Below are 27,215 nucleotides of genomic sequence, written 5' to 3' on the forward strand. Positions count from 1 at the left end.
CCATTTTACCAGCCAATCACATTCTTTCAATGTGGAAACGTGCTGGTATTATCAAAAAGAACAGATTTGCCCTGCTGAAGAAATCTGAAGACCATCTATGAGCTCTTCAGAGAGCACATAGGGATATTCAAACTATAGATGAAGAATGTCAATAACGGCTGTGATGCAAATGAATAAATAGGCAGCCTGTAACTATAAAACTTCAAACCATAAGGATCACATTTTCTACCACAGAATTCTCACAGCCAACTAGTACCTGCCATTATACTTCTGATCTTCCATTTTAACATTAAAGGCTCTCCGCTTTAGCTTATTTCAAATGGGAGAAGAGCAAATCTATTTTGAGCTATTTCCCCATCTGCCAAGCCACTATTTTCAAATTTTAATTTACAGATTATGCAAGGAAGTGCAACCTCTGTGTCAGGTAAATTCTGTGTCAGGAAGCTGAGTAATTTACTATTTCATAGAGATAGGGATCAGTTTTGACATGAAAGCCATTGATAGAAAATAAGAATTGAAAGCTAGGGTGTCATTCACAGTAATTCTTTGGAAGAGAATTGCTTTATCTTCTCTTGTCACTGTGATCTTGGTCTTACGTCTTACATAGACTTGACTAAAGAGTGATGTTATTGGAAGATTGAATGCATTAGTACAGACAACACTCAAGAAGCAAACAATATCCCTGTGACAAAGTTATCACAAATACTCTGTCTTCTGAATGAACACCTATCTACCCATTACTCAGTGTCATTCAGAATAATTGTAGCATTCCAAAACTCAGGCACTTCAGCTAGCTGTGACTGGTCTCATATTCGGAAGTACAATATGTTTTGAATCTGCATTTTAATCTAGAATTCCAGTTCACATTCTCCCTCCCCACCTAGAAATTCTCAGAATGTACCTAAAAAAAAATCCAACTTTGAGCCATTAATGTCCTCCTCACCCATTTAACACACAGGATCTCTAAATAATGGAGATTGATCGGTCTCTTATTAACAGAACACTCAGACTTAATTTCATTTCAGTCACGAGCAGAAAAATACAACAAATATTTCCTTTTAAGTATAGCAAGGGATCCTCAAATTCGGGCTGGCCCTGGCAGCCAAATATTGAAGGTAAAGGTACCCTCGACAGTTAGGTCCAGTCGCAGATGACTCTGGGGTTGCAGCGCTCATCTCGCTTTATAGGCCGAGGGAGCCGGCGTTTTTCCGCTGACAGCTTCCGGGTCATGTGGCCAGCATGACTAAGCCACTTCTGGTGAACCAGAGCAGCGCACGGAAATGCCGTTTACCTTCCCGCCGGAGCGGTACCCATTTATCTACTTGCACTTTGACGTGCTTTTGAACTGCTAGGTGGGCAGGAGATGGGACTGAGCAACGGGTGCTCACCCCGTCGCAAGGATTCGAACCGCCGACCTTCTGATCGGCAAGCCCTACGCTCTGTGGTTTAGACCACAGCGCCATCCATATCCCTAAAGCTCCACCTATGTCCCAAATATTATTTTCCACTATCTAGATGTGATGTCCTATCACACTATGATATTACAACAATTTTATATACATATTCAAAACAAATATCAATTTACCCAGAATGAAGTTAGGGTTAAACAAGGAATTTATCTGTGTTAGGCAGCATGTGAAATTATCCTTTTTTCTTTTTTTTTTACTTTTGATTTGGATGATCTGCACTAGGAGATAAGAGAAGCGAGACCATAATGGTTTTCCTGATCCTCTCAGCAGTATTCATTACAACTATGATATCCTTCTGGGTAGACTTGAAGGAATGGAAATTGGGGGCACAGTATTAAACTGGTTGCTAATTCATGAGATATAGGGTCACGATTATGGTGCCAGAGGACAGCTGTACTTCACAAACAGTATCTTAGTAATCTTTACAACAATAACACAGTCCAGTAAATACAGTGAAATATACATGAAAACTTTAGAGCAAGTGCGAAATAGATTTTGAAGCAGGTGAAGCCACACACAAAAAATACTCTAAAAGTTCTAATGTCCAGCCCAGCGCAAAATGTTTCTTTCCCAACCCCGGTTATCATATTGGCCTTATTATAGAGAAGAGAATAACCACCACTCCAGGCACCACAGTTCATCTGCTTGCAGAGTCTTCAAAAGCCACATGTTTAACAGAGGCCCCAGAGCCAGTGCCCGACTCAAAATCCTAGGAGGCCCCTTTGAATTTAGGACCCTGGTCACAACACAAACTATATTTTACAATTACTTTAAGGTTTTGCCTTATTTTTAAGTTTTCTTATTCCTTTGGTGCAGAGGGAAAGCTTATGCTGAAACTGTGAGACAGAGGGAAGTTTTTAATGTGTGATGCCTTAAGGTAAAAGGTAAAGGGACCCCTCACAATTAGGTCCAGAAGTGTCCGACTCTGGGGCTGCAGCGCTCATCTCGCGTTACTGGCCGAGGGAGCCGGTGTACAGCTTCTGGGTCATGTGGCCAGCATGACTAAGCCGCTTCTGGCAAACCAGAGCAGCACACAGAAACGCCGTTTACCTTCCCGCCGGAGCGGTACCTATTTATCTACTTGCACTTTGACGTGCTTTCGAACTGCTAGGTGGGCAGGAGCTGGGACTGAGCAACGGGAGCTCACCCCGTTGCGGGGATTCGAACCGCCGACCTTCTGATCGGCAAGCCCTAGGCTCTGTGGTTTAACCCACAGTACCACCCGCGTCCCGTGTGATGCCTTACTGTATTTTAATTTGTTGGAAGCTGCCTAGAGTGGCTGGGGCAACCCAGTAAATTGGGTGGCATATAAACAACAACAACAACAACAACAACCTACTACTACTACTACTACTACTATCACCAGGGCCTTCCTGATTTGTACACCGTCTATTATCCGCTATGCAACGCTGGCTAAAAGTATTTCATCCTCTCTCTTTTATAAGCAGTAGCGTGTAACAAAGCAGTAGAGGAAGATCTACAGCAGGAGTGAATACAGACCTATCAGACTGTCAACACTATATATCAGCAAATAATACACACAGCCCCGCCGGTTTATACTTACTTTGTTTGAAAGCATGGTAGACATTCAGCAACGTCAAATGATCTCCATCTATGTGGGCGAACCTCATCTTGGCCTCATCCGCCGCTTTCTTGGCTTCCGTGGGGCGAACAAAACACTGTGGGACTAAACAAGGTTGGTATGGGCCCAACACAAACGCCCATATCGATGAGTCACGCATTCACAGATAGAGGAACAAGGCCTAGCTAGGTCAGTTCACAGAGCATAGGGCAGGGCAGGATGGCCTCCAACTGCATCTTGGACTGTCTACTACCTTGATTTGGTACATCAACACCTAACCACATCTGCAAGACAAGAGGGTTTCAAAGCTACAGAATGCCTGATTATTTTGACTAGAAGTAGGCATCAAAAAAAAATCTGAAGGCCATCAAAGCTCCAGTTATGTAATGGAAAGATCATGTGACCCCGGTACAAAACCAAGTGCTGATAGCTCTGCCTTGCAGTGGAGACAGTGAATTAGATCCAGCGCCTCTCCCTCAAATGGAAGAGCTGCTTCCACTTGTGGAAGGGACTGACACCAGATGGAGGAAGGGGGATATGGTTTTCACCGATTCCCCCTTCTCTCTGCAATCTCCTTCAGTTTCCACGTGTTCCACAGGACGCCCCCAAGCCTCTGGAGAAGGTTTTTCCGGGGTCACAGAGGACTGCAGGGAGAAGGAAGAATAGGAGAAAACTGCTTCCCAGCCTTCTAGGAGGAATGTCCCATGGGAACTCTGGATCCAACCCAATGAATGTTTAAATAAGTAGCCTATGGCAAATGACCAAGATACACAGCAACCCTTGTAAAATGTTATGCCGACACCTAATCTACTCATAGAGAATATTAAGATGTATTGTGCCTCTGTCACCAACAGCAGGCATTGCTATCAGTACTGGCAGACAGAAACATATGTGAATAAGCATATTTAGATATAAACGTGTGCACGTGTGTATAGCAGTCCAGGGCTCTGAAGTTAGCGGCAGTGGTGGAAGGTAGACTGCTCAGCAGCTTTTTCAGACCTTAACAAGCCAATCTGAATTTAGTGCATTGTGACTCTACTAGTGCTTTTCACACATTGAACTCTTTAAACAATGCATTTTTTTCTGATTTAATTTAAAATGTCAAAATGAAGGATAATTAATAACCACAAGTAGTGATTTTACTATTTATAGTAGGTAAACACTCCATAAAGCAGCTCATTTGATGCTGGCACAAGCTTCTCTGGCTTATATAAATTATGTGTATGTCTTTCATACATGCTTCTAAGTCTTTCCCCTAGAAATTTTGTGCAAATATTCCACTTAAAACCTACACATGTGTTTAACTAAAACCAAACATAATGGATGATTAAAGAATAAGAATGAATTCTACCTGCCATTTAAACTTCATGGTATTTTTGCTTCGGTCACAACCAAAGCTTGTAAAGGCTCCTTACTTTAAAATAAGTAATGCACACAATTTTTAAATTGGTCTTTTAGCCTCCTAACTGCGCAAACATACTGGGAAAAGATTGATAACAATATGGAAATTGAATATTCTGCACAACTGCAATATGCCAACAGAAGTACTGCAAGAACCACACAGTTTACAGTGCATATTTTTTTTTAAAAAAATGAACCAAAGTCCATTCTACAAAATAGAGTAGTCCAAAGACAGAAAATTATTTGCATTATTTGGCTCTAAGGCTAATAAAAAGCATTCATCATTATGGCAAAAACCCATTAATTCATTAACTATTGTTTACAAATAAAAATTAGTTGTGTTCTTACCGTAAGTTGTAGAATGAAAAAGCTTTACTTTTTATAATCTGCTTAAAGGCATCTTATTATGGCTTTAGTTTAAAAATTCAAAATTACTTAATGGGTAGCTTTGGTAAACAGTACTATTTCCCCTTTCATTTTATCTAACACTTATGTCCATTTAATTGTTTGCACACATCTATATCCACACACCTGGAACTCAGGGAGACTTACTTCTGAGTAGACTGGTACAGTCCTGTACTCTAAACCCAGGGTGTCATGGCTCCCTTCACATTTTGTTCTCTGTAATTATGCTTATTGATTCTGTTGGCGACACTTTAGAAAGCAACATGATTTTAGAATACTGCACCTTAACTGCATCCAAGAAAATAGCTATCCCTCAGAATAAGATTATTTTTTAAAAAGATTGTGTGCTGTTAACAAATAATGAGTGCACCCATTCTTAATTTTAAAAGCATGAAGGTATAAATATTTGTAGAGGGCAAGGTTAAAGTAAAATGTCTTCCTTCAAAATATTGACATATGCAGTTAAAGAAATTAATACTATGCAGTTGGAAGCAAGAGCTCGCATCAAGTCTTTGCCTGGTTTGATGGAGATGCATGGCATAAAAAGGCAGGCATCAACCTACCACCACCTCCGCAGATAAGACAACAATTTACATGAAACAATTAGATTCTGCCCTGCCCAGCTGCTCTGAGTCTGAACTGTCAAAATTCTGCAATAAACATTGTAGCTTGCTTTTCGAAAAATATTGTTAATATGCTGCAGTAATAAAGTGATGGGTTGTCTTACTCAAAACCTTTATCTTACTTGCCAGTTTCAGGGACAACCAAAAAAAAAATATGTACCTTGTACCATAAAGAAGAGTTGTTGAATCTTGTTGAATGTACAATACGGTGAGAAGTTACTATGGGAAGGATTTAAGCACATACAAAATATGTATTTCTTGCCTTACCTGCACAGATTGTGAGCAGGTTTTTTAAAAGGTTTAGGCTGGTACCCAAAGAAAATACTAGTTCCACATGTCAAACAGGGCTCCGGGCTTGAGCTTCTCAAACAGCAGCATCCCTGTGCAAACCACTTTTGAAACTGAAGTCAACTTTCAAAAGCAGCATGCGATATGGCTGGGGATGCTTCTCAAAGTTTTAAAAATCCCACTAGGCAGGCCCAAGTCCTCGGATCCATCCAGGCAACTCTTTGGATTCCAGCCCTAATGAAAACTTGTCCACTGTAACAAAAGACTGCTGTTCAGACAAGTCCACACTATAATTTCTGCGTCTGCCACCTTTTAAAAAACTGTGATGCATTAATGCTAAGAAAATGTTTTCTCCGCCTAGCATTCCCTTTAATCAATGAAAACCTGAGACGTTTATGCTAGGATTCTTCTACAAAAATAACTGGTACATACTAGCTATGTAAGTGGCGACCACAAGTTAAAGGGCTGAAAATAAAGTGGATTATTATTACTATCAATCACTTGGTAACAAAAAAATGGGCATAAGTTAAAAATTTAAGAGACAGAAATGAACTCCTATGATCTGGAATCCTTAGCAGGTATATTTTTTGCTGCCATGAGAGAAGTTAGACCATTTCACACGCAATGACTTCTTTAGCTTCAGTGTTGATTTCATTTATAAACTTTACTCCATTATGTATCACACTATACAGTAACTTTGAAAGGCACAGTTCAAACTTTTTAGAAGTTATAAGTCCTGTTGCAGGAACAATAATACAAGCTTCCCCTAACTGGAGATCTGTGTTTTGATTGGCATCTCTGTCCCTGCTATTACCTGACAGCATGGCAGTAATAGATAGAATCTCATTAGAACAGTTGTAGTCGCAACTTGCTATAACCATTTTAGCCAGCTGTGGATCGAGAGGAAATTCTGCCATCATGGATCCCAGTTCAGTCAAGTCTCCATCATCATTTAAAGCAGCTAGGTAATTCAAAAGCTCAAGTGCTCTCATCAAGGTCTCTGGAGCTGCAAAAAAACCAATATACTCTTATAAATTAATCTGCCTTTAGGAAGCAAAAATGTAAGTACACTTTTATAAGCAATCTCATTTTCCATTCTGTAGCTGACAAAGTCCAGAATACAATCTACCAGAAAATTAAGTTACTGAGATCTAGCCACCAATGAATCAAATAAAGCTCAAATTTGCTTTAGGGTTGTGTTCAACAAGAATCACATCTGTTTTCGGATTAGCCATTTTGGGACGGACTACAGGTATGCTGCTCTGCAGACTCTCTTCCAGCCAATCCATACATCTGTAAGTAGGGATATTGACGAAACTGTATTTCACATAAAATACTTGCCAAAGCCAGTAATAGTAATAGTAATAGTAATAGTAATAGTAATAGTAATAGTAATAATTTATTTATACCCTGCCCATCTGGCTGGGTTTCCCCAGCCACTCTGGGCGGCTTCCAACAGAACATTAAAATGCAATAATCTATTAAACATATTAAATAATCTATGGCAAGTTCTTATCTTTTTTAAAACAAAAACAAACCCGCAAGCCTTCTTCAGTCATTACTCACAGGAGGAGGGATACATCAGAACATAAAACTACTCAACAGGAACACAGGAAGTTGCCTTTTACTGAGTTAGACCATTAAACCATCTAGCTCATGGGTAGGCAACCTAAGGCCCAGGGGCTGCATCCGGCCCAATCGCCTTCTAAATCTGGCCTGCGGACGGTCCAGGAATCAGTGTGTTTTTACATGAGTAGAATGTGTGCTTTTATTTAAAATGCATCTCTGGGTTATTTGTGGGGCATTGGAATTCGTTCACCCCCCCCCCAAAAAAATATAGTCCAGCCCCCCACAAGGTCTGAGGGATAGTGGAACAGCCCACAGCTGGAAAAGGTTGGTGACCCCTGTGCTAGATAGTCTGCTGTTCATCATCATAACACCTGTCTTGCATTTTATGTGCCATACATTCACAAGTTCAGCAGGAAGCTAGCAAAGGCATTGCGGCTTTCATTTTTTACGCATGACATAAGAATACTGATTAGTTACTACTGGACTTCTTACTCATCTTTCTGTTTAGACTGATAATGTGGTATATTCTCTTCAGGGAACGAATTTATTTCAGGCTACGGCAAAGTTCCTGACAAGACAATGATCTAGATACTGCTTATTATATTATTACATGTTACTGTTTTACAAAAACATACCTGGTGGGTCCATAAAATCAAAATGAACCAAATCATCTATGCCTAGTTTCTTCAGCTGTAATACCACAGAACCCAAGTTGGACCTTAGAATTTCAGGATAGGTGTTGTCCTGGAAAACAAGTATTTTATTAATTTTTGTTTCATTTTAGTATTGTATCTGTAATTTTTCCCATTATCAAAAAGCATGAAGACTGCATCCACAGCTGGAACAGAAGACTACAGCCTCTATGGGCCATACCCGGGGTTGTAAATATGGTACTGTTATACCTGTCCCAATGGCCCAAGACACAATTAAACTATAGTTCTTTGTCCATTAATATACTTGTGTTCATTTATTCAACAGGACTTAGACTGAGGGGAGTGAGTGGTGTTGTTATTTGTTACTAAATTATGCATTTTTGTGTTTTTAAATTGTAAACTACTCTGTAATTCTCAGATGAAGGGCATTACAGAAATTTAATTATATATTTAAAATAATAGATGCAATGTATGACGCAGAAGTATACCCATCATGATGACGATATAAACACAAGAAGCACCCCTTTAAAAATAAGTCAAAATAGATTTTATCTATAGTGTTACGACAATGACATCAAATTTATCAACCTGCTAGATTACATAAAGAAATTACAAAACAGAATTTCCCTGGGTGTATTTGGGGAGAAAAACTTAACATCTGGCAATACGAAAATTTTTGTGTCCAACATCTGCTAAAAAGATTGGAATATCATTGTAAAACAGAGCAAGTTAAACTTTACAATGAAATGGATACAAGACCTAGGTCATTTTAAAAAAATTAATGTTTAGAAAAGTATCTGGAAGTAAAATGATGACAAAACTACATAGCACATCTCAAAAACTATGCAAAATTATGCGTACTTAAGTTATTCTATACTGGAAATGTAAAGAGAAGAAATGGGAACTTTTTTTCAATTTATGCTGGCTTGTTCTTTTGCTAAAAATTACTAGTCTATCTAGTACAGGGCAAATCAGAAATAAAGACCCCTTTATAGTGTTATTAATATTCCTATTTACAAAATCCGTAAAGAGGCACTTCTACCTTGCTTGACAACAACGGCCACAATTGTTTATGCGAAGATCTGTGTATGTGTGTGTGTGCACTTCAAAGCATTCAATGGTAAAGTTCCATGGGGATAAATCTACCATCAGTGATGTTCCCATTAGCAGTAGCCAGCATTTAACTCAAAATACCTCAAACCAGAATTGGGTATTCTAGCCGAAGAATCGATGCTTTTGAATTATGGTGCTGGAGGAGACTCTTGAGAGTCCCATGGACTGCAAGAAAATCAAACATATCCATTCTCAAAGAAATCAGGCCTGAGTGCTCACTGGAAGGACAGATCCTGAAGCTGAGGCTCCAATACTTTGGCCACCTCATGAGAAGAGAAGACTCCCTGGAAAAGACCCTGATGTTGGGAAAGATGGAGGGCACAAGGAGAAGGGGACGACAGAGGATGAGATGGTTGGACAGTGTTCTCGAAGCTACTAACATGAGTTTGGCCAAACTACGAGAGGCAGTGAAGGATAGGCGTGCCTGGCGTGCTCTGGTCCATGGGGTCACGAAGAGTCGGACACGACTGAACGACTGAACAACAACAACAGGGACAGAAGGACAGGGACTGGTTGCATCGGGGAGACCCCAGGATCAAGCCCCTCATTCATACCAGCCTGGAGCTTTCTCATACTGAAAACCAAGGGAGAGAATTGCACACACAACGAGAGAAGGAGGTGGGAGACAAGTCAGGGTCCCTCCCTGAACCTCCTGCCTCAGCTGGCACAAACTTGCAGGACTTTGGGCAGTGGGAGATGACTTGCTTCCTTGTACCCCACCAGAGATGCACTCAGGATTGCACTATACTTGAGATCAAGGCAAATGAAAACGTTGGAACATCTTCAATCCGAGAAGCAGAAGTAGTATCAGAAGAGTAATATCACACTCAACAACCTTCCACAACCAAAATAATCTAACAAGGCTGACAGTCAAGTCTTCTAGCATGATACATAGATCGCAGCTCAAAAGGGAAAACTATTATTACATCTTTTGATGATGAATTTCATTTATTTATTTATTTTGGACGTCCTGTATTAAACTCTAGTGTAATAATTGGCTTCTAAAATAAATATTTAAAAAAGGAATTTACCCACCTGCATCTCGGTTTTGTAAGCCTTCTCCGTATACAGTCGGAAGCACTTGCCCGGCCTGGTACGACCAGCACGACCAGCTCTTTGCTGAGCAGAAGCTTTACTTATTGCAGTCACCAAAAGAGACTCTACTCTTATACGAGGATTGTATACCTATTTGACGGAAGAGTTAAGTACAGAAAACTAGCATGAGTACTGCACACTTCAAAGTTCAACCGTGAAATACGTAAGAAGAAATCCATTCCAATAGGTGGCTTTTTAAACAAGGAATGAAACTAAGCCATATCTATTACCCATATCCACTATTTTGTTCGCTTTTGAAGTAGAATCTACTAAGCAGGTTGGTGTCACAATTGGTTCTTAAAGCAAGAGAGAATGGCTTTTCACATGCTGCACTGGAGTTTTGCAACTAAGTGTAACTCAATCCTCATTGATTCAGAGAATCTTAGAGCCGGAAGGAACCCTGTGAATCTTCTAGTATTCCATCCCCCCCCCCCCCTGCAATGCAGGAATATGCAGCTATCTCATACAGGACTCAAACCTGCAATCTTGGCGTTTCAGCACCATGTGCTGTCAAAAATATTCTTCCAGAAACTGAGGACTGCTACAACATGAACTCTTATAGCAATGGCCTGCTTGTTGCACAGCACTTGTACCTACTTTTTCTTCCACTTACGGATCCACACAATTAACCCCATTAACCATAAAAAGTAGAAAAGAACACCAGAGAGAGGTCAGTTCTAAATAAATCCATCTTAACTTCAGGGGAAATAATCTATCATGTATGAAAGAATCTTAGGTTTACCTTTTGCTTGGCAAATCCAGGATCAATGACAAATACAACGCCATCTATTGTCAATGATGTCTCAGCAATATTAGTTGACACAACTACCTGTTGAACGATAGAACAGAAATCTCTTCTGTGAATGATACAAATAGGGCAAAAATGTTGTATAGGGATGTCAGGTGCTGCTGCACTTTGAAGCCTTTTTGTCGGGATTTCAAAGCCAGCATGCGCTGCTTGAAAGCCCATTGTAATCGGCTCCGCAAAGGGCTTTCCACCCACACTGCTCATTGTAACCTCCTTCAAACCTCAGAGGTTTAAACAAGCACTGCAAAAAGGAGCTGGGAGTGTATACCTTAGTAGAGCTCTTGGGGGGGGGGAGGTGATTCTCAGCTGCTTCACCCTCCCCTCTTCCCTGAATCACTCCCTTTCCTCCCCCTCCCTTCCCTTCCTCTGCCATTGCCGCATCTCTGATGTCATGTATTACATCAGTGTGTGTGTGGCTTCCCCAGAAAGGCCTGGCAGCCTGAATGGGAAAGCCAATGCAAATAGGTCATGCTATAGGGGTTTCTGCTTGCAAACAAGAATAGCTTTCACAGTTACTCTGTTGCCACCTGCAATATAAGCACTTCTTCCACATTATGTAACCCAGCTGTATCATTCAACGTGGGTGAGGTCTCCAAACACAAGCAAGCATACTATTTTCAGTGAGACCTTTGCTTCAGCCCACTGCTGAACAACAATTTGGGGCATGCTAACGTGAGCAGAATTATAGTAGTGACCACTGTTAGCTGTTGTCCCAAGCCCCACACTCTGTCTAACAGCTGAAGCTTGGGAGGACAAAGCAGAGCCTTGAAAGAATGCAGCTCAGAAATATGAACATCTCATATCTTTATTCTAGATAACAGGTCTTCAAATGGTGCTGCTGGACCCACTGGTGGGTCACGCCCTGATCCAAGGTGGGTCACAACAGGAGCACTACCACCATGCAAATATATGGCCAACAATTAAGAAATGGGTCCCCCAATGCATGTTTGGGTTAAAAGCAGGTCCCAGGTAGGAATAGGTTGAAGAAACCAGTTCTAGATCACCACACCATGTGATTACTCATATTTAAAAAAAAAAAATGGGTTTCTGGCTACTTTGAACTTAAAACCTCATTATAATTATAACACTCACAACTATAAGTCTGCCAAATCGCCCCCAAGGTTGCTTTGGCCCCGCAGGGTGCCTTAAAACATCGGTTTGAGAAATAACACAACGATCCAATTATCAAAATGCATATTCCCATGCCATGGCAACTCACTAAGCTTCTCCTTTTCCCACCCCTCTATTGAAACTTTTTCTAAAATTCTGTTTCACTGAAATCTTTTAAATCATGCATTTAAAGTTAATACATTAATGATTACAAATTAAGTTCATTTATTTCTTTATTTTTTAAATTAAACAACATGATTCATTCCTGTTTACAGGACAAAGCTAAACGCTCTGATTTCTATGTGGAAGAAAAGAACACTGCAGAAATCATGATGAACTTAAACATCACAGCACCCTAAAATCAGCTGGAAAGACACAAAGGGTGAGAGATGAGAAAGAAAACTGGACCACATTTCCCAAAGATCAGATGTTTTAACATGTGAAGCTCAAAGTTAAGTTCTTTTGCGATGCACAGTAACCAGAATACGGCAATATATAGGTGAAACTCAAAAAATTAGAATATCATGGAAAAGTCAATTTATGTAAGCAAACTGTTTTCATTAGCTACTGGAGTTCAATATATGAGATAGACTCGTGACATGCAAAGCGAGATATGTCAAGCCTTTGCTTGTTATAATTGTGATGATTATGGCGTGCAGCTGATGAAAACCCCCAACCTGAAATTGTTAATTTGGGGTTCTCATCAGCTGTATGCCATAATCATCACAATTATAACAAATAAAGGCTTGACATATCTCGCTTTGCATGTCAGGAGTCTATTGCATATATTAGTTTCACCTTTTAAGTTGAATTACTGAAAGAAATGAACCTTTCCACAATATTCTAATTTTTCGAGTTTCACCTGTATGCCAAGCTATAAAATGTTTACAGTGTAATTCTATACATGTCTACTCTGAAATAAGTTCCACTGATTTCAACATGACTAACTTTCACCTAAGCAGGTATAGGATAATAGTGTTAATTACTTTACCTTTCGTCCTATTGCACCATTTGTTTTTTTGGGAGGGGGAGGCTCAAAAATCCTCTGTTGCTGCTGCGGCGGAAGTGTAGAATATAATGGAATGATTTTAATGTCACCAACTTCAGGGCCCAGATCATCAATTTCACGCTTTATCCTCTTACAGGCTTCATCTATTTCCTACACAAACAAGAGTCCATGAAAACTTTAAACTTCTTTCCAGCTTAATGGCTATGAAGGCTTTAAAAAAAAAGACTTGCTACAAAACAAGTTATTTTTAAACTAATTTGGACATTTGTTGAATTTTCAATGGGACTTCCACAGCAGTCCAAGATGCCTCGTAGTCTTTACTCCAATGAGCATAACAGCCTTATTTGCATTCAGCACCCTTTTTCTTTTAGTCGTATTTCCTAATTAATTCTCTACAAATTGTACTAAAATTGAAATCTCTCACCCAGGAATATTAAACTGCACTCATGACCTTTTCAATTTTCAGAATCTAAAAGAAATTGATGTGCAAGATATTTTAAATAAGCCAATTAAGTTTTAATGTCACGTATCACTAATGCAATTATATGGAAGATTTGCTTCATTGTATCTAATGAGAACAAACACCTTTACAGTATAAACATAGATGCTCAAGAATCAGCCTCCTCTCAGTCCAAGTTGTCATGGTTTATGAAAGACCTCAGAACTCTTACTAAAAATTGTTTTGTAACTTCCCATGTAGAAGGCTACAGTGTTATTGAACTTCCAGGTATTTATCAACAAGCTAAGATATTGCTAAAGTTCTGAGCAAGTCTCACCCATATGGTGGGAAATACAGAAAAACACAAATTGTCACATTATTACCACATTATTTAATACTAAAATAGACGAAAAAGATGAATGAGTGGAAGTAGTTTGTCTTAAACAAGACTAACAGGCCAGATATAGTGAAGCATGAACCATGCAGTTTATACAGAAAGCTGCTACAGAAATTATGGTTCTACCACTTAATTTTCCAATCAAGACTTCAATGAAGATGTAGCTTGTCTTTTGGTTCATGTTCTATTCAACAATCTAGTATCACACCACCTACTGATCACTTTATACTTCAATAGAACTTGCTACCAAAAAAGTCTCAAATATTAAGAGGGGGGACTGGAATGGCATGAATACCTTTTTGAAATCAGAAACCTTTTTTTAGTTTCTTAGTGCTTTCTTGCAAAAATGATTTCAATGTAAAAAGAAATACCTCTTATCACTCTGGGTTAGCATGCCCCCTACTGGTCTACTAAACTAGAAATATAAAATATATACTTACTGTGTAAAGCTATGATTTAGTTATTTTGAGCTGCTGAAATGTTTAAAAAGTTCAGACAACTTTCTAGTTATGTCACAAAAATAGTTTCAAAACAGGTGAAGCCAAAACCCAATAAACTTATATATATCCAGTAACATGCAAAGCTTGTTAGCCTCATAGTAATTTGCTACGGATCAGAAATAATAATAATAATAATAATAATAATAATAATAATAATAATAATTTATTTGTACCCCGCCCATCTGACTGAGCTTCCCCAGCCACTCTGGGCGGCTTCCAAACGAATGTTAAAACAATACAGCGCCATGCATTTTAATATCTCCTGCTTATATTCACAATGGGTATATTGTGTGTTCTAATTACAGTGAATGCATACTGTGACCACGTTAGTTCACATGCATCAGACAATGTGGTTAAGATTATTTCATGGAACCCAACACTCTATATAAAAGCACCCCCTCAACAGACATGTTCAATACTTAAAATATTAAAACGGAAGAATTTGAACTTTCCATTTTAGAATGTGGAAATCACCGTAGTAGGTTTGTAAAACCTATAGAAGTCAGATTAAAAGAACACAAAATATGAATTCAAAATAGGCAAGGAGGTAGTTTCATGGTTGATGATCAGATCATAAGTTAAGTTCTCCAAATATGTGCTAGAATGAGAGCAGGATTCTACAGTTTGCTTTTTTGGGTAGCCATAGAATCTGCTTGGAAACAAAAAATAAGAGGTCACAGCAAGCCCCCTCAATTACTGACAGGGTTGGGTCCTGCCATTGCTGCTACAGAAAAGAGCACAGGCACTATTGGAATAGCAAGTGCTACTATGAACAAGCATCTTTCTTCCACAGCACAGAGTGGAAAACAGGGCCACCAAAGCTACGGCACAGGACTCTCTGCACTTCCAAGAAAGGTTGCTAAGCAACAGTGACAGACTCTTTAAGATATTTGTTTCTTCTGGGCACACCAATGAGCTGAAGTGTTGGCTCCCCAAGGAGAATGGAAGGAAAGTATTTTGCTCAGCAGCCTTTTCTTCCTGTGTGATGCTTTGAGGAGCATCTGTGCTTCTACTCTTGTTGACCAGCAACCACAAACTTTCCAATTCCAGGACACCTCAACTATGGAGAGCAAGGCTGAGGAAGTCCCAGCCTTGAAGTAATTTACATTATTACACATCAACATGTGAGCATGCTGGTTTGTATCTGACATATAAATAAAATGCCCATTTACATATGCAGCACCAGTCTATAGTAGCTCAAAGTTCCAAACATCGGAAGCAGATATTATCAACTATATTGGATGGGAAGGCAGGAAATGTTAAGAAACCAAAGCAATAACAACAAACCACAATAGGATATGACCATAGCTGTCCACCTTCCCTTTTTTGTGAGAAATTCCCCTATCAGCATTATAGTCTATAGTATAGTACTGATAGGGGAATTTCCCACAAAAAAGGGAAGGTGGACAGCTATGGATATGATACTTTAAAAAAAAAGGCTAAGGCGTTTCTCACAAGGAGATCTTTGGAAGTCCTTCGAAATAGCATTAACATTTTTGTCCAGATTCATTTTGCCCAAGGGAATGTGGCTAATCAAGAACAGCTTCTAATGCTACGGTCTGTACTTAGGTATAGGCATGAAAACAGTGACAGTGCTCCCAATTCCGCACATGTAAAAGGCACAAGCTGCAAATATACACGTAATAGCCTTTCATAGCTGACACGCTGTGCATACATTTGAGTATGTATAGCCAGGTGGAAAGTGTTGCTGCAGAAGCCGCCTAACAGGTAACAGAATACAACAACTAGTGCAGTGTTTCCTAAACTGCAGCCCAAGGGACCACAGGTAGTCTAATGCTCTCGTCTTACCAACCACCTGAAAGAACATGCTGAAAAGCAGTGGTTTTTTTGCAAAGCCTTTGAAAAGGCACCATCAGAGCAACTGACACTGTGAGCAACTGTCTCACGTAATGGCCGCCACAAAGGTCTTTCAAGCAACCTACCATGCGGCTGTTGCAGTTTAAGAATCAATGGACTAGTAGTAATTTGACTGCTACACGATCTCTAACAATGCCTTCCCTCTCTTCATACTGTGAGATCTGTCTTTTGGCTGAAGTACATAATACCAGCTATACCACAGTGCAGAAGCAGCCAAATTTTAATTCAGATTTTTTTTCCTGCTGTCTTCCCACATGACAGTCATAACATAAAAGAATATCTATATAGGAAAATGGTTCAGAATATAATAAAAAGATTAAGACTATCTGGACTAAAGGTTACTTTTTATAACAGTAATTAGCCTCTCCTAACCTCTAAATCGATCATAAAATCAATGGAGAATTAATTATTATGTAGTGTATATGCAATTCCTTGGGTTTCAACTCCACCAAGGATGGAAATATAGTTAAGGTTCCTACAGATACTTCAATCTGCCATCAAATAAATGCCTTTTGTCTTCAGCTGCAGCAGAATACATTAGTTAACTGTCAGAACACATTAGTGTTAGTCCTAAACATACTTAGGGCTACTGTGTTACTACAGGTGCTTCCTTGGAAAGTTAAAAATGAGAAGATGCAACTGAACATTTGGACAACTGAAATGGCTTGCTTATGTGCCTAGTTGTAATGAGTACACAAGGGTGCAGTATGGAAAGCAAGTCATTTGCTAGGCAATTTAAAGCAACGGAAGAAATCTTCGCAGTATATCCATCTCTCTTGCGGTTTATATCAAAGAGCAGTGCATAAGCTGAATGGTCAATTCACTTTCTACACATGTTTTTACAAAAAGATTTATTCCTCAGGTCCTGCTTTGTCTTTACTGTAGTTGTTTGTGCAGGATGTTTCTTGTCTTGCTGCTAGTCACATACAATTTAGGAAAATGTTACAAATAACTGTCTTTCTGAAAGTCTCTTCTGACATATATGCTTACAATGTTTGACAAACGAGGCAACTGCACACCTAAAATTTGAAGCAGCAAAGTCAACATGTCTCATGGGCATATGTTTTTATTAGCAGCACATTAGAGCAATCCTGTCTATTAATTCAAAAATCAGCAGAATACACAAAATAAAGCTATTTTCTGGCACCTCCAGGTTGTGTCGTGGAGTATTACCAGCAAAACACAACCTGTTATATTGAAATTTATTTTTACTGCCACACAGCTGACTGTGCTAAGGTAAATCTGTTCCATTTGATCCAGGAGAAAGAAATGTGGTTCTCAAATGTAGACTAGCACGTTTACAGATATTGCTCCAAATCAGGGCCTTAGCCCAAACCTGCTCCATGGGCTCTTCCAGTATCTGCAGGACATTAAAGGCTAGTGCGGCTTTTTATACTGCGTATCTCTAGCACGGTTAAGTCAGAAATAGCTGCAACAGACTACAAGATCTAGGGATCTGTTCATTCCTTCTGACATTTTATATGAAGGTGAGCACAGCCTCCTAATCAAAAAGAAATGGCTACAACAGATCAAGAACTTCTTCAGCAACTCCAACTGCAGGAGGTGGCATGTCAGGGAGGGAAATACTAATACTGTACTGAATGCAAGAGCTTCTTTTACACTTTGTCCCCGTGTGCCAGAGGCAGGGTTAGCTTCTGCAATCACATCCCCTGGAACGTTAGAGAAATGGGAGTGCCACACACCAGGCTCTTTATCCCTTTAGCTTATTTCGCATGAAAAGGATATACAAAGAAGCACACAGCTCCCCTCACACGGAGAGAGCAATTGAATTGCTGTTTCATGTGTCCAGCCAGTCAGGAGCACAGCTTCTTTAACTGGGGGAACCATACTGCTGAATCAAATGACTAAGGACACTGGTGACTGCTCCCAACTCGGATGTGCCAGCATGCAGCAAGAGACTTAAGTTAATGAAAGCCGTAGGGGAGGGACACCTCAGCACATTCACTACTATCTACAATCACACAGTGAACCACAGAAACTGCTGCCATAAAAGCACTCCACCTCCCCCCTCAATATTCCAAGACTGTGGATAGGGATTACAGATATTTTGTCAAGCAGAAAACATTCAGGGTTTCCCACTTAAATTGCATCCTACTATCTTGTTGCAGAGACAGTAGCAACTTGGATTCTTCAAGTATTAAGTTGGTATTCGTTGGAACAGAAAGAAAAAGGAATTTCATTATACAGTGGTGCCCCGCTAGATAAATGCCTTGCTAGACGAAAAACTCGCTAGACAAAAACCGCGAAAACCGCGGTTTACATTGCCGCTTCGCTAGATGAAAAAACCGCTAGACGAAAAGATTCGTAGAACGAATTATTTTCGTCTCCCGGGGCATCACTGTAGGTCATTTTATGATACAGGATGGATAGATAGATTTAACACATGGTTAAAACTACAATGTGTGTGGTGGTGGGGGTGTGTGTGGGGGGGTGCTTTCCTCCTGATCCCACTTGCAAGCTAGTGGGATGATCTGGGCCAAATACTGAACTGCGAGGATGTTGTGAAAGAGAAAATATGTGGGAATCTCTCTTGCAGAACAGTGAAGAAAACCATTTTAAACTGTTTTCAAATTGTCTTTAACTTCCTCCAAATTAAGTACATGCAATAGCATTATTTCACAGCTGTGCTGCTGATTTCGCTGTCAGATCAGGACTTTGGGGAAGTCACCATATTCAGAGCATAAGATCATTTGCTTTGTCTATATGTTCTCTGTATCTGTTTTTAGAGTACACAGAGGATATAATAACTGAAACCCCTCATGAATAAGGGATTTGCTTACAGGACCTAAATGAGGTATGTAGTTTAGAAGTGGAACACACTGAGAGTTTACTGTAAGAAGACAGAATTGAACAGATATGCTACACACAGTTTACACATTTGGCCTGCACAGCACCTTAAATAATAACACTACACATCTAAAAATGTTTAAAGAGGGCAATCAGCAAATTAGAAACTTTTACAGAAACCTCTTTTCCAATCTTGCCTTTTAAAAGCAATCTTTTGTTCAGATTGGTTACAAACTTATTTGGGGCAACATGCACAAATTTCATCCCACTAGTGCAATAGCCATTCTGCAAGGGGGAACCTTCTGAATGTAACAATGAAATCTAAGGTGTTACATTTGTGAAGTATATTCACAGATAGCCTCTTATGACTTAGATTCCAGTAAATGCAACATTTTGAAATGAAACCTTTTTAATAATTAAAAAAAACCTCTTGATTATAAAGTCCTGAGCAGGTGCCAGGTATGAGGTTATGAAAATATAAAGAGAAAGCATATTCTCCTTGAGATGCAAGTTCTATTTTTCTCAGTCTACATTTTAACTACTGTTTGTCCATTTAGTGTATTTCAACTGTAATCCACACAGAGCTTTTCTTATGAAACCCTGCCACTGTTGAAAAATAAGCAGTTAGGAACTCCTAAGAGAAAATACTTCTTTTAATATAGTGCAAAAACCTCATGTGCAACCTTTATGAGAAAAAATCTGAAAAATACCTCTTGCCCAGTAAGAAAAAGTAGAAGATCTCCTTCCTCCTCTTCACACATATGAATCTGGATTACTGTACGAATAGCTGCCTCAAGGTAATCCCTTTCCGGTTCTGGGGTATAAAAGATCTCCACAGGATGCGTACGGCCAGGAATAGTGAGGAGAGGACAGTTGTCAAAATAAATCTGAAACTTGCCAGCATCAAGAGTTGCACTCATAACTATAACCTGCAATATTAAAGGGGAGAGATGTTATTTCGAAGTTGGCCCCCATTCTTAGGTACATTAAAATGCTAAGTGAATATCAAAACCAACATGATCACACCGTCACATTCGCATTTGCTTAGGTTACTATCCTATGTACACTCACTTGGGAATTCACTGAGACTTGCTTTTGAATAAATACACACAGGATTGTACAGTGGTGCCCCGCTAGACGAATGCCTCGCTAGACGAAAAACTCGCTAGACGAACGGCATTCGTCTAGTGGAAGCTGCCACGCAAGACGAAAAAGTCTATGGGGCTGCCTCGCAAGACGAAATTTTTTTTGGTCTAGCGAAAACTGCTATTTGCATTGGTGCTTTGCTAGACGAAAAAATCGCTAGACGAAAATACTCGCAGAACGAATTATTTTCGTCTAGCAAGGCACCACTGTACTGTGTTTAATAAAGCAAACATTGGGGAAGAAAGGGGTGAACAAAGTTGCTAAAATATTACTTATAACCTAAGGTTTTCCATGAATTATAAAAGTTCCCACTATGAACAAATTTCAAGCACACATACAAAATGCAAACATCATTTAACCATGTGCAAAGCAATCCAGTAGTGAGAACATCTTCTACAAATGCGTTTTGCGACATTCTACATTTGATATATACTACTGACCTTTAAATCAGATCTTTGCCTTACAACCTCTTTCAGAACTCCCATCAAAATATCGGTAGCCAGTGTTCTTTCATGGGCTTCGTCAAGAATTATTACTCCATAACGTTCCAGCAAAGGGTCATTCATAGCTTCACGTAGTAGCATACCATCAGTCATGTACCTGAACAGGAAACCAATATTTTAATCCCAGATACAGGATGTTTTTCTTCTTCCCTTACTTCATACAGAAAATGCTCTTAACTTTCTCCTATCTGCTTTTTCCTGAACTTGGAAGGATTAAACTGTACACAGTCCAATGTTTTTGTCAGTGTTAGTACCACACTTACTCTGTTTCCCTTGCAATCTTGGTTGATATAGTCATGATTTAATAATGGCAGCAAGGTACAGTATGTCTAGCTGCTTAGGGGAAGTGCAATGTCATTGCCAGCTTTCCTGTTTATTTGACAGTGATGAAAGCAAGAAATACCACACAGATCCCTCTCCATCACAACCATATTTATGGTATATATACCTACCAACCAACTGTAAAAATTACAGGGTAGATCTCGTTTATCCCTTGAACAGAATGTGTGCATTTTTCTTTAGCCTACCCATTAAAAACATACCCAGGTCAGCGGTCTTTGTATTTCTGACAGGCAATACTTGCCTGCTTTTGGAGAATGTAAAATTATCTATGCTGAGTGGAGCCTATCTGCTTGTGTTGCAGCAAGTGTCTCTGTTCCAGGCCAGAACAATGAGTCATAAAGAGATGCAGCAAGTAAGTTCCCTTTGTGGATAGGTACATCGGTCTCAAAAGAAACCTCTAATTTGTTTTTTCCACACTGCACTCCCACCATTCTCTCATAGCACAGTGTTTGGTAACTGCTGCTCTAGCCTCATTTCTTTATTTTTATAACCCTCTTCTCATTGCATTCACGCAAGGACACATGCAAGGTACATGCAGGTTTTGAACACCGCTTTCCCCCTATAAAAGCCATGGGACCAGAAAAAAGGTTCAGAGAACCTCCAGGAACCAAGGCATTATGCTGTGGAGCACAAGTGGGGAAGAGTGCTGCTGCGCTCACATTCTGCTTGAGAGGTTCATAGGACTCTAGTTGGCCGCAGTAACAACAGGATGCCAGGCTATGTGGGCCTTTGGTCTGATGCAGCAGGGCTGCCCTACACCTGATCTCATGTGTGAGGCAGGTAAGACCTGCCTCAATCACAAAAGGGTTTGCAGACACTTGAGAAGCACTCTGCAAGTGCCGACAACCAGCTGATTGTCAGTGCCTTTGCCCACACAGTTTGATTTCAAAAATGGGTCAATCGGGTGACTGACAGGCGGACAGCATTGTTCAGCTATCAACCAGTCCAGCCCATTGATTGGATTCAGTTTTTCACCCCTCATTTAGATACTCAGTGGGGGCTCAAATCTGCATAAACTGAATCAGTGAGGTGCCCCTAAAAACATAAACATATGTAAGGACAACTAAGTTGTTTGATATTTGTAACACATGTTTAGAATATTCAACAACAGTAACTCTCATCTGGTGAGCTGAAATGTTTTTTTTTTTTTCAAATTCAAAATAATTATGCATTCAGCCCTGTATATACTACACTGCCTGGCATACATTGTCCTATTAGCAATGCAGTAAACTAGAGATCAGTAACAGCTCTGCTCAAACCCTTACAAAATATAGTCACACCCACTCACGCTTGCATGACATTTTTAAAGACAACTATACTCTGTAATGATTCTTAAGCTGCAGAAGAAGCAGATTTGTACTTTTAGATGCATTTGCAGTGATGCTATTAGTGACACTACCTGATTAATAGTCTCCTCTGAAAAGATTGTTTGGGTGAAGAAATTAAGCCAAGTTAACTTGGTACACTACAGAGTTTCCTCTTTAGGGACTTGTCCATATTACATTCCAGGAAGAAATCTCTCTTGTAAACCACTTAGAGCTTTTGCTAAAATAAAGTAGTATGTATTTTTAAACTAATAAACAAATAACCTATTACACATGTTGGCATTGCATGCTCCTCCACATGAACCCAGGAAGAAAGTAACAAAAGAATCGCATGTATCTCCCATATCACCCAAATCAAACATTCCTGTCTTTCCAGACATACTGGGTGGTCTGAAGGACACCATGGTCAAATACCGTATTTTTCGCTCCATAGGGCGCACCGGACCATAGGGTGCACCTCGTTTTTAGAGGAAACAAGAAAAAAAATATTTTTCTGGTTTTCCTCTTCTAAAAGCCCTGTTATTTTGAGGATCAGCTAAAGGTTTTGCAGCTTTTTTGAGGATCAGCTAAAATTTTTGCAGCTTTTTTTGCAAAGGGGGAAAAGCAAAGAGGAAAAGCCCCATTTTTATGGGGTTCAACTCACATTTCTGCAGCTTCTAAAGGAAAGGGAGCCTTTTCTACAGTTTCCAGACAGATAATCTAATCTAATCAGCCAGTCACATGTAGCTGGGGAAACAAACAACCTCCCTCTGCACCACATTCAACAATGCAGGGCGGGGCTGAAAGGGAGCCGGGACTCTTATATCTCTCCCGATCTCTTGCTGATCAGGTGCTGAGCTGGGTCCTTTCAACACCCTCTTTTCTCTTTGTAAAATAAAAAGCATGATCCTCTTTTGGCCCCTGGGCAATTCAGCTCCAGGGACCACCATTCGCTCCATAAGACGCACAGATATTTCCACTTACTTTTCAGGAGGAAAAGATACGGTAAATGTGATATACTGTACTACAGCATAGTGAAGTTGTTACTTTCTACATGCACTGAATAGAAAAGACATATGAATGCTCAAAGCTCTTCCCAAGCTGATATGTCTCCCTGGAATATAAACTGGTGAGCAAGCAATTTCGAAAGCCTCTCCTCCCAAGATGGCTGATTTTAGGAAAAGATGGCATTCAATACTTACTTCAGAATAGTTTTTGCACTACTGCAGTCTTCAAATCGAATAGAGTACCCAACTTCTTGTCCTAACATGACATCCATCTCATCAGCAACACGCTGGGCCACACTCATTGCGGCAACTCTTCTGGGCTGGGTACAAGCAACACCTCTCTTTGGCCCCGGCAGTGACCGCATATAATCAACGCACCACTGAGGAATCTATCAGGAAAAATCTTCAGTATATTATTTATATTTCTAAAACGTATCACAGTTGATGATAAATACAAATAGGCCCTTATTCAAGAAGCCTGTATTAAACTTACACAAGCAGGGAAGAAAGGGACAAAAGTCTTAGGAACTTGTGTGAACAAAAATGACTGAAATTCTACTGGTACTTTATTTACAATATTACGAAGCAAGGGCATCTGGTGAAAGCATTATAGAAGCTACCGGTATTTCAATGCACATTAAAATGACCAAATACAATAGCCACCAATGACTATGAAACTAAGTTCTGAAGTGTTTCACTTAGCCTCCGTATTTGTTGAAGATAAATACCAGTCTTTCAGACAGTTACTATTCAAAGAAAGTGTAAATCTATGACAAAGCATTCCGTTTGCAACTCTAATAGCTAAAAATTTGGATCATATTACTGTGAAAAGTTGTACACTAATATGAAAAGAAGTGCTTCTGTAAAAGGGCAAAAGATAAGATGTTTTAAAAGATACTAAGGTAACTGGTTTATTACAGCCTAATAAGAGATAAACTAGGTTACACAGTAGCAAAAGGGACCGATTTTTTTTTAGCCAAATTGAATGAACTCAAAAGCAAAGTACTAATTTTTTCCCCAGTGTCTACTGTACTGTGTTTAACCTCCAACCATTGAATGCAACGCTATTTCATACGAGAGCATCAGCATGTAAAACACACAACTTCCCTCACATACAAACAGAATATAATGGGTTCAACTCAATGTGGCTCAAAAATCTGCAGGTTGTGGGGTGCGAATGGTATGTTTAATGCTATTCTGAAAGCTGCTTTTAGAAACAGAGTATTATACATTCATCTTTGAGACAAGTGGCTGTTGAACTGAGGGGGGAGAGGCATGCAGGGCTAAGTTCCTATTTAAGACAGCCAGAGGAGTAGCAGCAATAACATAAGACATATTCCCCAATTTCATATAAACAACTACATTGTATCTATCTTGACTATGCGAAAATGCAGGGATAGGAATTTCAAGCTTTGCCTGAATTAAGCTGTTTAATAAAACAGCAGAACAACGGAGTTCATACTGATGTTCTGCGGGGACTAAGCAAAGTAGCCTTAAACTACAGAGACCTAATGGTGATGCTACAGCCAACACTAAAGATAAACTGGCATGATCTTTAAGTGACTGCTTCAAGAAGAAAAGATACACATTTTCCTTTTATGACTCCTAATGCTTCAATACACGAGCAAGGAAGATGAAAGATGTGAACTAAAATAACTTAATGCAACTCGGGTACTCAATCAGCTGGCAAGTACTTGGAAAATGTCCTGATTAAACTGGAGACTATATCAAGACAGGATTCCAATGAATGCTTAATCCTACCGTTAAGAACATCCTGGCTACCACCCTTTGGTTAACAAGATGTTCCCTAGTGGGGGGGGGGGGGGATCTGCTATAGCCTCTTCCTAGCAAGCTAAGGACAGCTTTCAGCTATGCAACTTTCCACACATTTCCTCTAGCATTCTTTAGAGAGGAAAAACAATCGTATCCCATATAAAGATTACGGAAGGAGACTGAATTACTCTAGTTTTATTACTTATATGCTCCTGGATAAGGAGATATGACACAAATGATTGGCAAGCACTATTGACAAAATGAAATCCTGACCTTTGACAAAGAAGAATGAGTGCCTGTGGGGAAGATCTATCTGCAATATTTGCTGGTGTGTTTGTGCATTTGTAAATAACTTTAAATGTGGCTATTATGAAAGCAGGTGTTATACCCTGTCAGTTCACTGAGGCAGTGTGTGTTCCAAAAACCAACAGGCTGGCTATTTAAGACATAGCTACAAACAGCAAGCCATGACAAAAGCTGTAATATCAATTAGGAAGATGTTTTTGGCAACGGTTTAGTCTAACGCAATTATGCAAGAGTTTTCACAGAATTGCATGAAGATTACTTTAGGACAGCTACCCTGTCAAACTAATATGTCAAAATAAAATGCAAATAATGCTGTAAGGATCCTAATTATTATTATTAATATTTACAGAATTTATACATCACTTTTCAGGCAGACCTTGCTAAGCACTTCACATAAGTTATCATATAACTTATCACACTACTTTCACTTTAGGTATCTATTGTGTGGAATTCCCAAGCTTCATTCACTTTTTACTGTATATCCACACAACAGTGTTATCTAATCACTGTCATTCTGTATCGCCCCGAGGGTTTTTCTATCTTTTTTCAGACTGGAAGAAAGCCTGCCTTTTTTTAGAAGAATGGAAGAGTAGTTCAATCTCCACTAGATGCTTCTAAGTGCTACTCTTCTGTCTTTTCCAAAGGGGGTGTTTAAGAGGTGGGAAGTGACATTTCCGGAAATAAACCTATCACAGCTCTGAAGAAGTGTGCATGCACACGAAAGCTCATAGCAAGAACAAACTTAGTTGGTCGCTAAGGTGCTACTGGACAATTATTTTATTTTTATATATATATATATATCTACTGTGTCAAACCAACACGGCTACCTACCTGAATCTAGCTCAGAACATGCCATTTTATTTTTTTTAAACCAATTTTAAAATTTCCACTAAAACCCTTTTATGAAAGAGAAGTACAGTGCTATAATACCCTGCTGCTATAATGGTAATTTATGATGCAAGAGCACTTAATCAATTTAATTACTGATTAAAGTGGGAAGGATGGCACCCAGCATGCACGTTCTATTGTATGTGTGTTGAACTTCAAATGGCTTGATCTACAGCAGAATGTCATGGTGTGGACAGAGCATAGTGTGATGTACACACTGAAAAAGTGCATACTTCTGGTAGCCACCCATCTGGAGGCAGCCTAGGCAGCTGGCACGATCCTCACACAATGAGTCTTCAAACAAAAATATGACAAGCATAAGGAATTATTCACTCACAAAACTTAGCATCACTAGAAAATATCAGTCTAGTGAGAAGAGCATTGGGCTAGAATCAGGGGAACAGGCCCAAATCCTCACTCTGCCATGATCATTAAGAATTTTTGGTCCCACACTCTTAACAAAACCTGCATCACATGTTAAAGGTAAAGGTAAAGGGACCCCTGACCATTAGGTCCAGTCGTGTACGACTCTGGGGTGGCGATGCTCATCTCACTTTATTAGCTGATGGAGCCGGCATACAGCTTCTGGGTCATGTGGCCAGCATGATTAAGCCGTTTCTGGCGAAACCAGAGCAGTGCACGGAAACGCCGTTTACCTTCCTGCCGGAGCGGTACCTATTTATCTACCTGCACTTTGACGTACTTTCGAACTGCTAGGTTGGCAGGAGCAGCGACCGAGCAACGGGAGCTCACCCCGTCGCGGGGATTTGAACTGCCGACCTTCTGATCAGCAAGCCCT

At 39.7% G+C, this 27,215-nt stretch overlaps 1 protein-coding gene across 1 annotated transcript in view; it reads right to left on the reverse strand.

The window, feature by feature from the left end:
• Nucleotides 1-27,215, reverse strand: part of DHX15 (DEAH-box helicase 15) — a 46,747-nt gene that overhangs the window by 5,617 nt on the left and 13,915 nt on the right. The window contains exons 3-11 of the mRNA XM_033160866.1: nucleotides 23,645-23,838; nucleotides 20,734-20,893; nucleotides 19,858-20,076; nucleotides 13,108-13,275; nucleotides 10,941-11,027; nucleotides 10,139-10,288; nucleotides 7,973-8,081; nucleotides 6,583-6,774; nucleotides 3,034-3,156 (exon numbers count right to left, since the gene is read on the reverse strand). Of these exons, the coding sequence (XP_033016757.1) occupies nucleotides 3,034-3,156; nucleotides 6,583-6,774; nucleotides 7,973-8,081; nucleotides 10,139-10,288; nucleotides 10,941-11,027; nucleotides 13,108-13,275; nucleotides 19,858-20,076; nucleotides 20,734-20,893; nucleotides 23,645-23,838 (1,402 nt within the window). The remainder of the gene's footprint in view (nucleotides 1-3,033; nucleotides 3,157-6,582; nucleotides 6,775-7,972; nucleotides 8,082-10,138; nucleotides 10,289-10,940; nucleotides 11,028-13,107; nucleotides 13,276-19,857; nucleotides 20,077-20,733; nucleotides 20,894-23,644; nucleotides 23,839-27,215) is intronic.

Source organism: Lacerta agilis, chromosome 9 (genome assembly GCF_009819535.1).
Source record: "Lacerta agilis isolate rLacAgi1 chromosome 9, rLacAgi1.pri, whole genome shotgun sequence".
NCBI lineage: Eukaryota > Metazoa > Chordata > Lepidosauria > Squamata > Lacertidae > Lacerta > Lacerta agilis.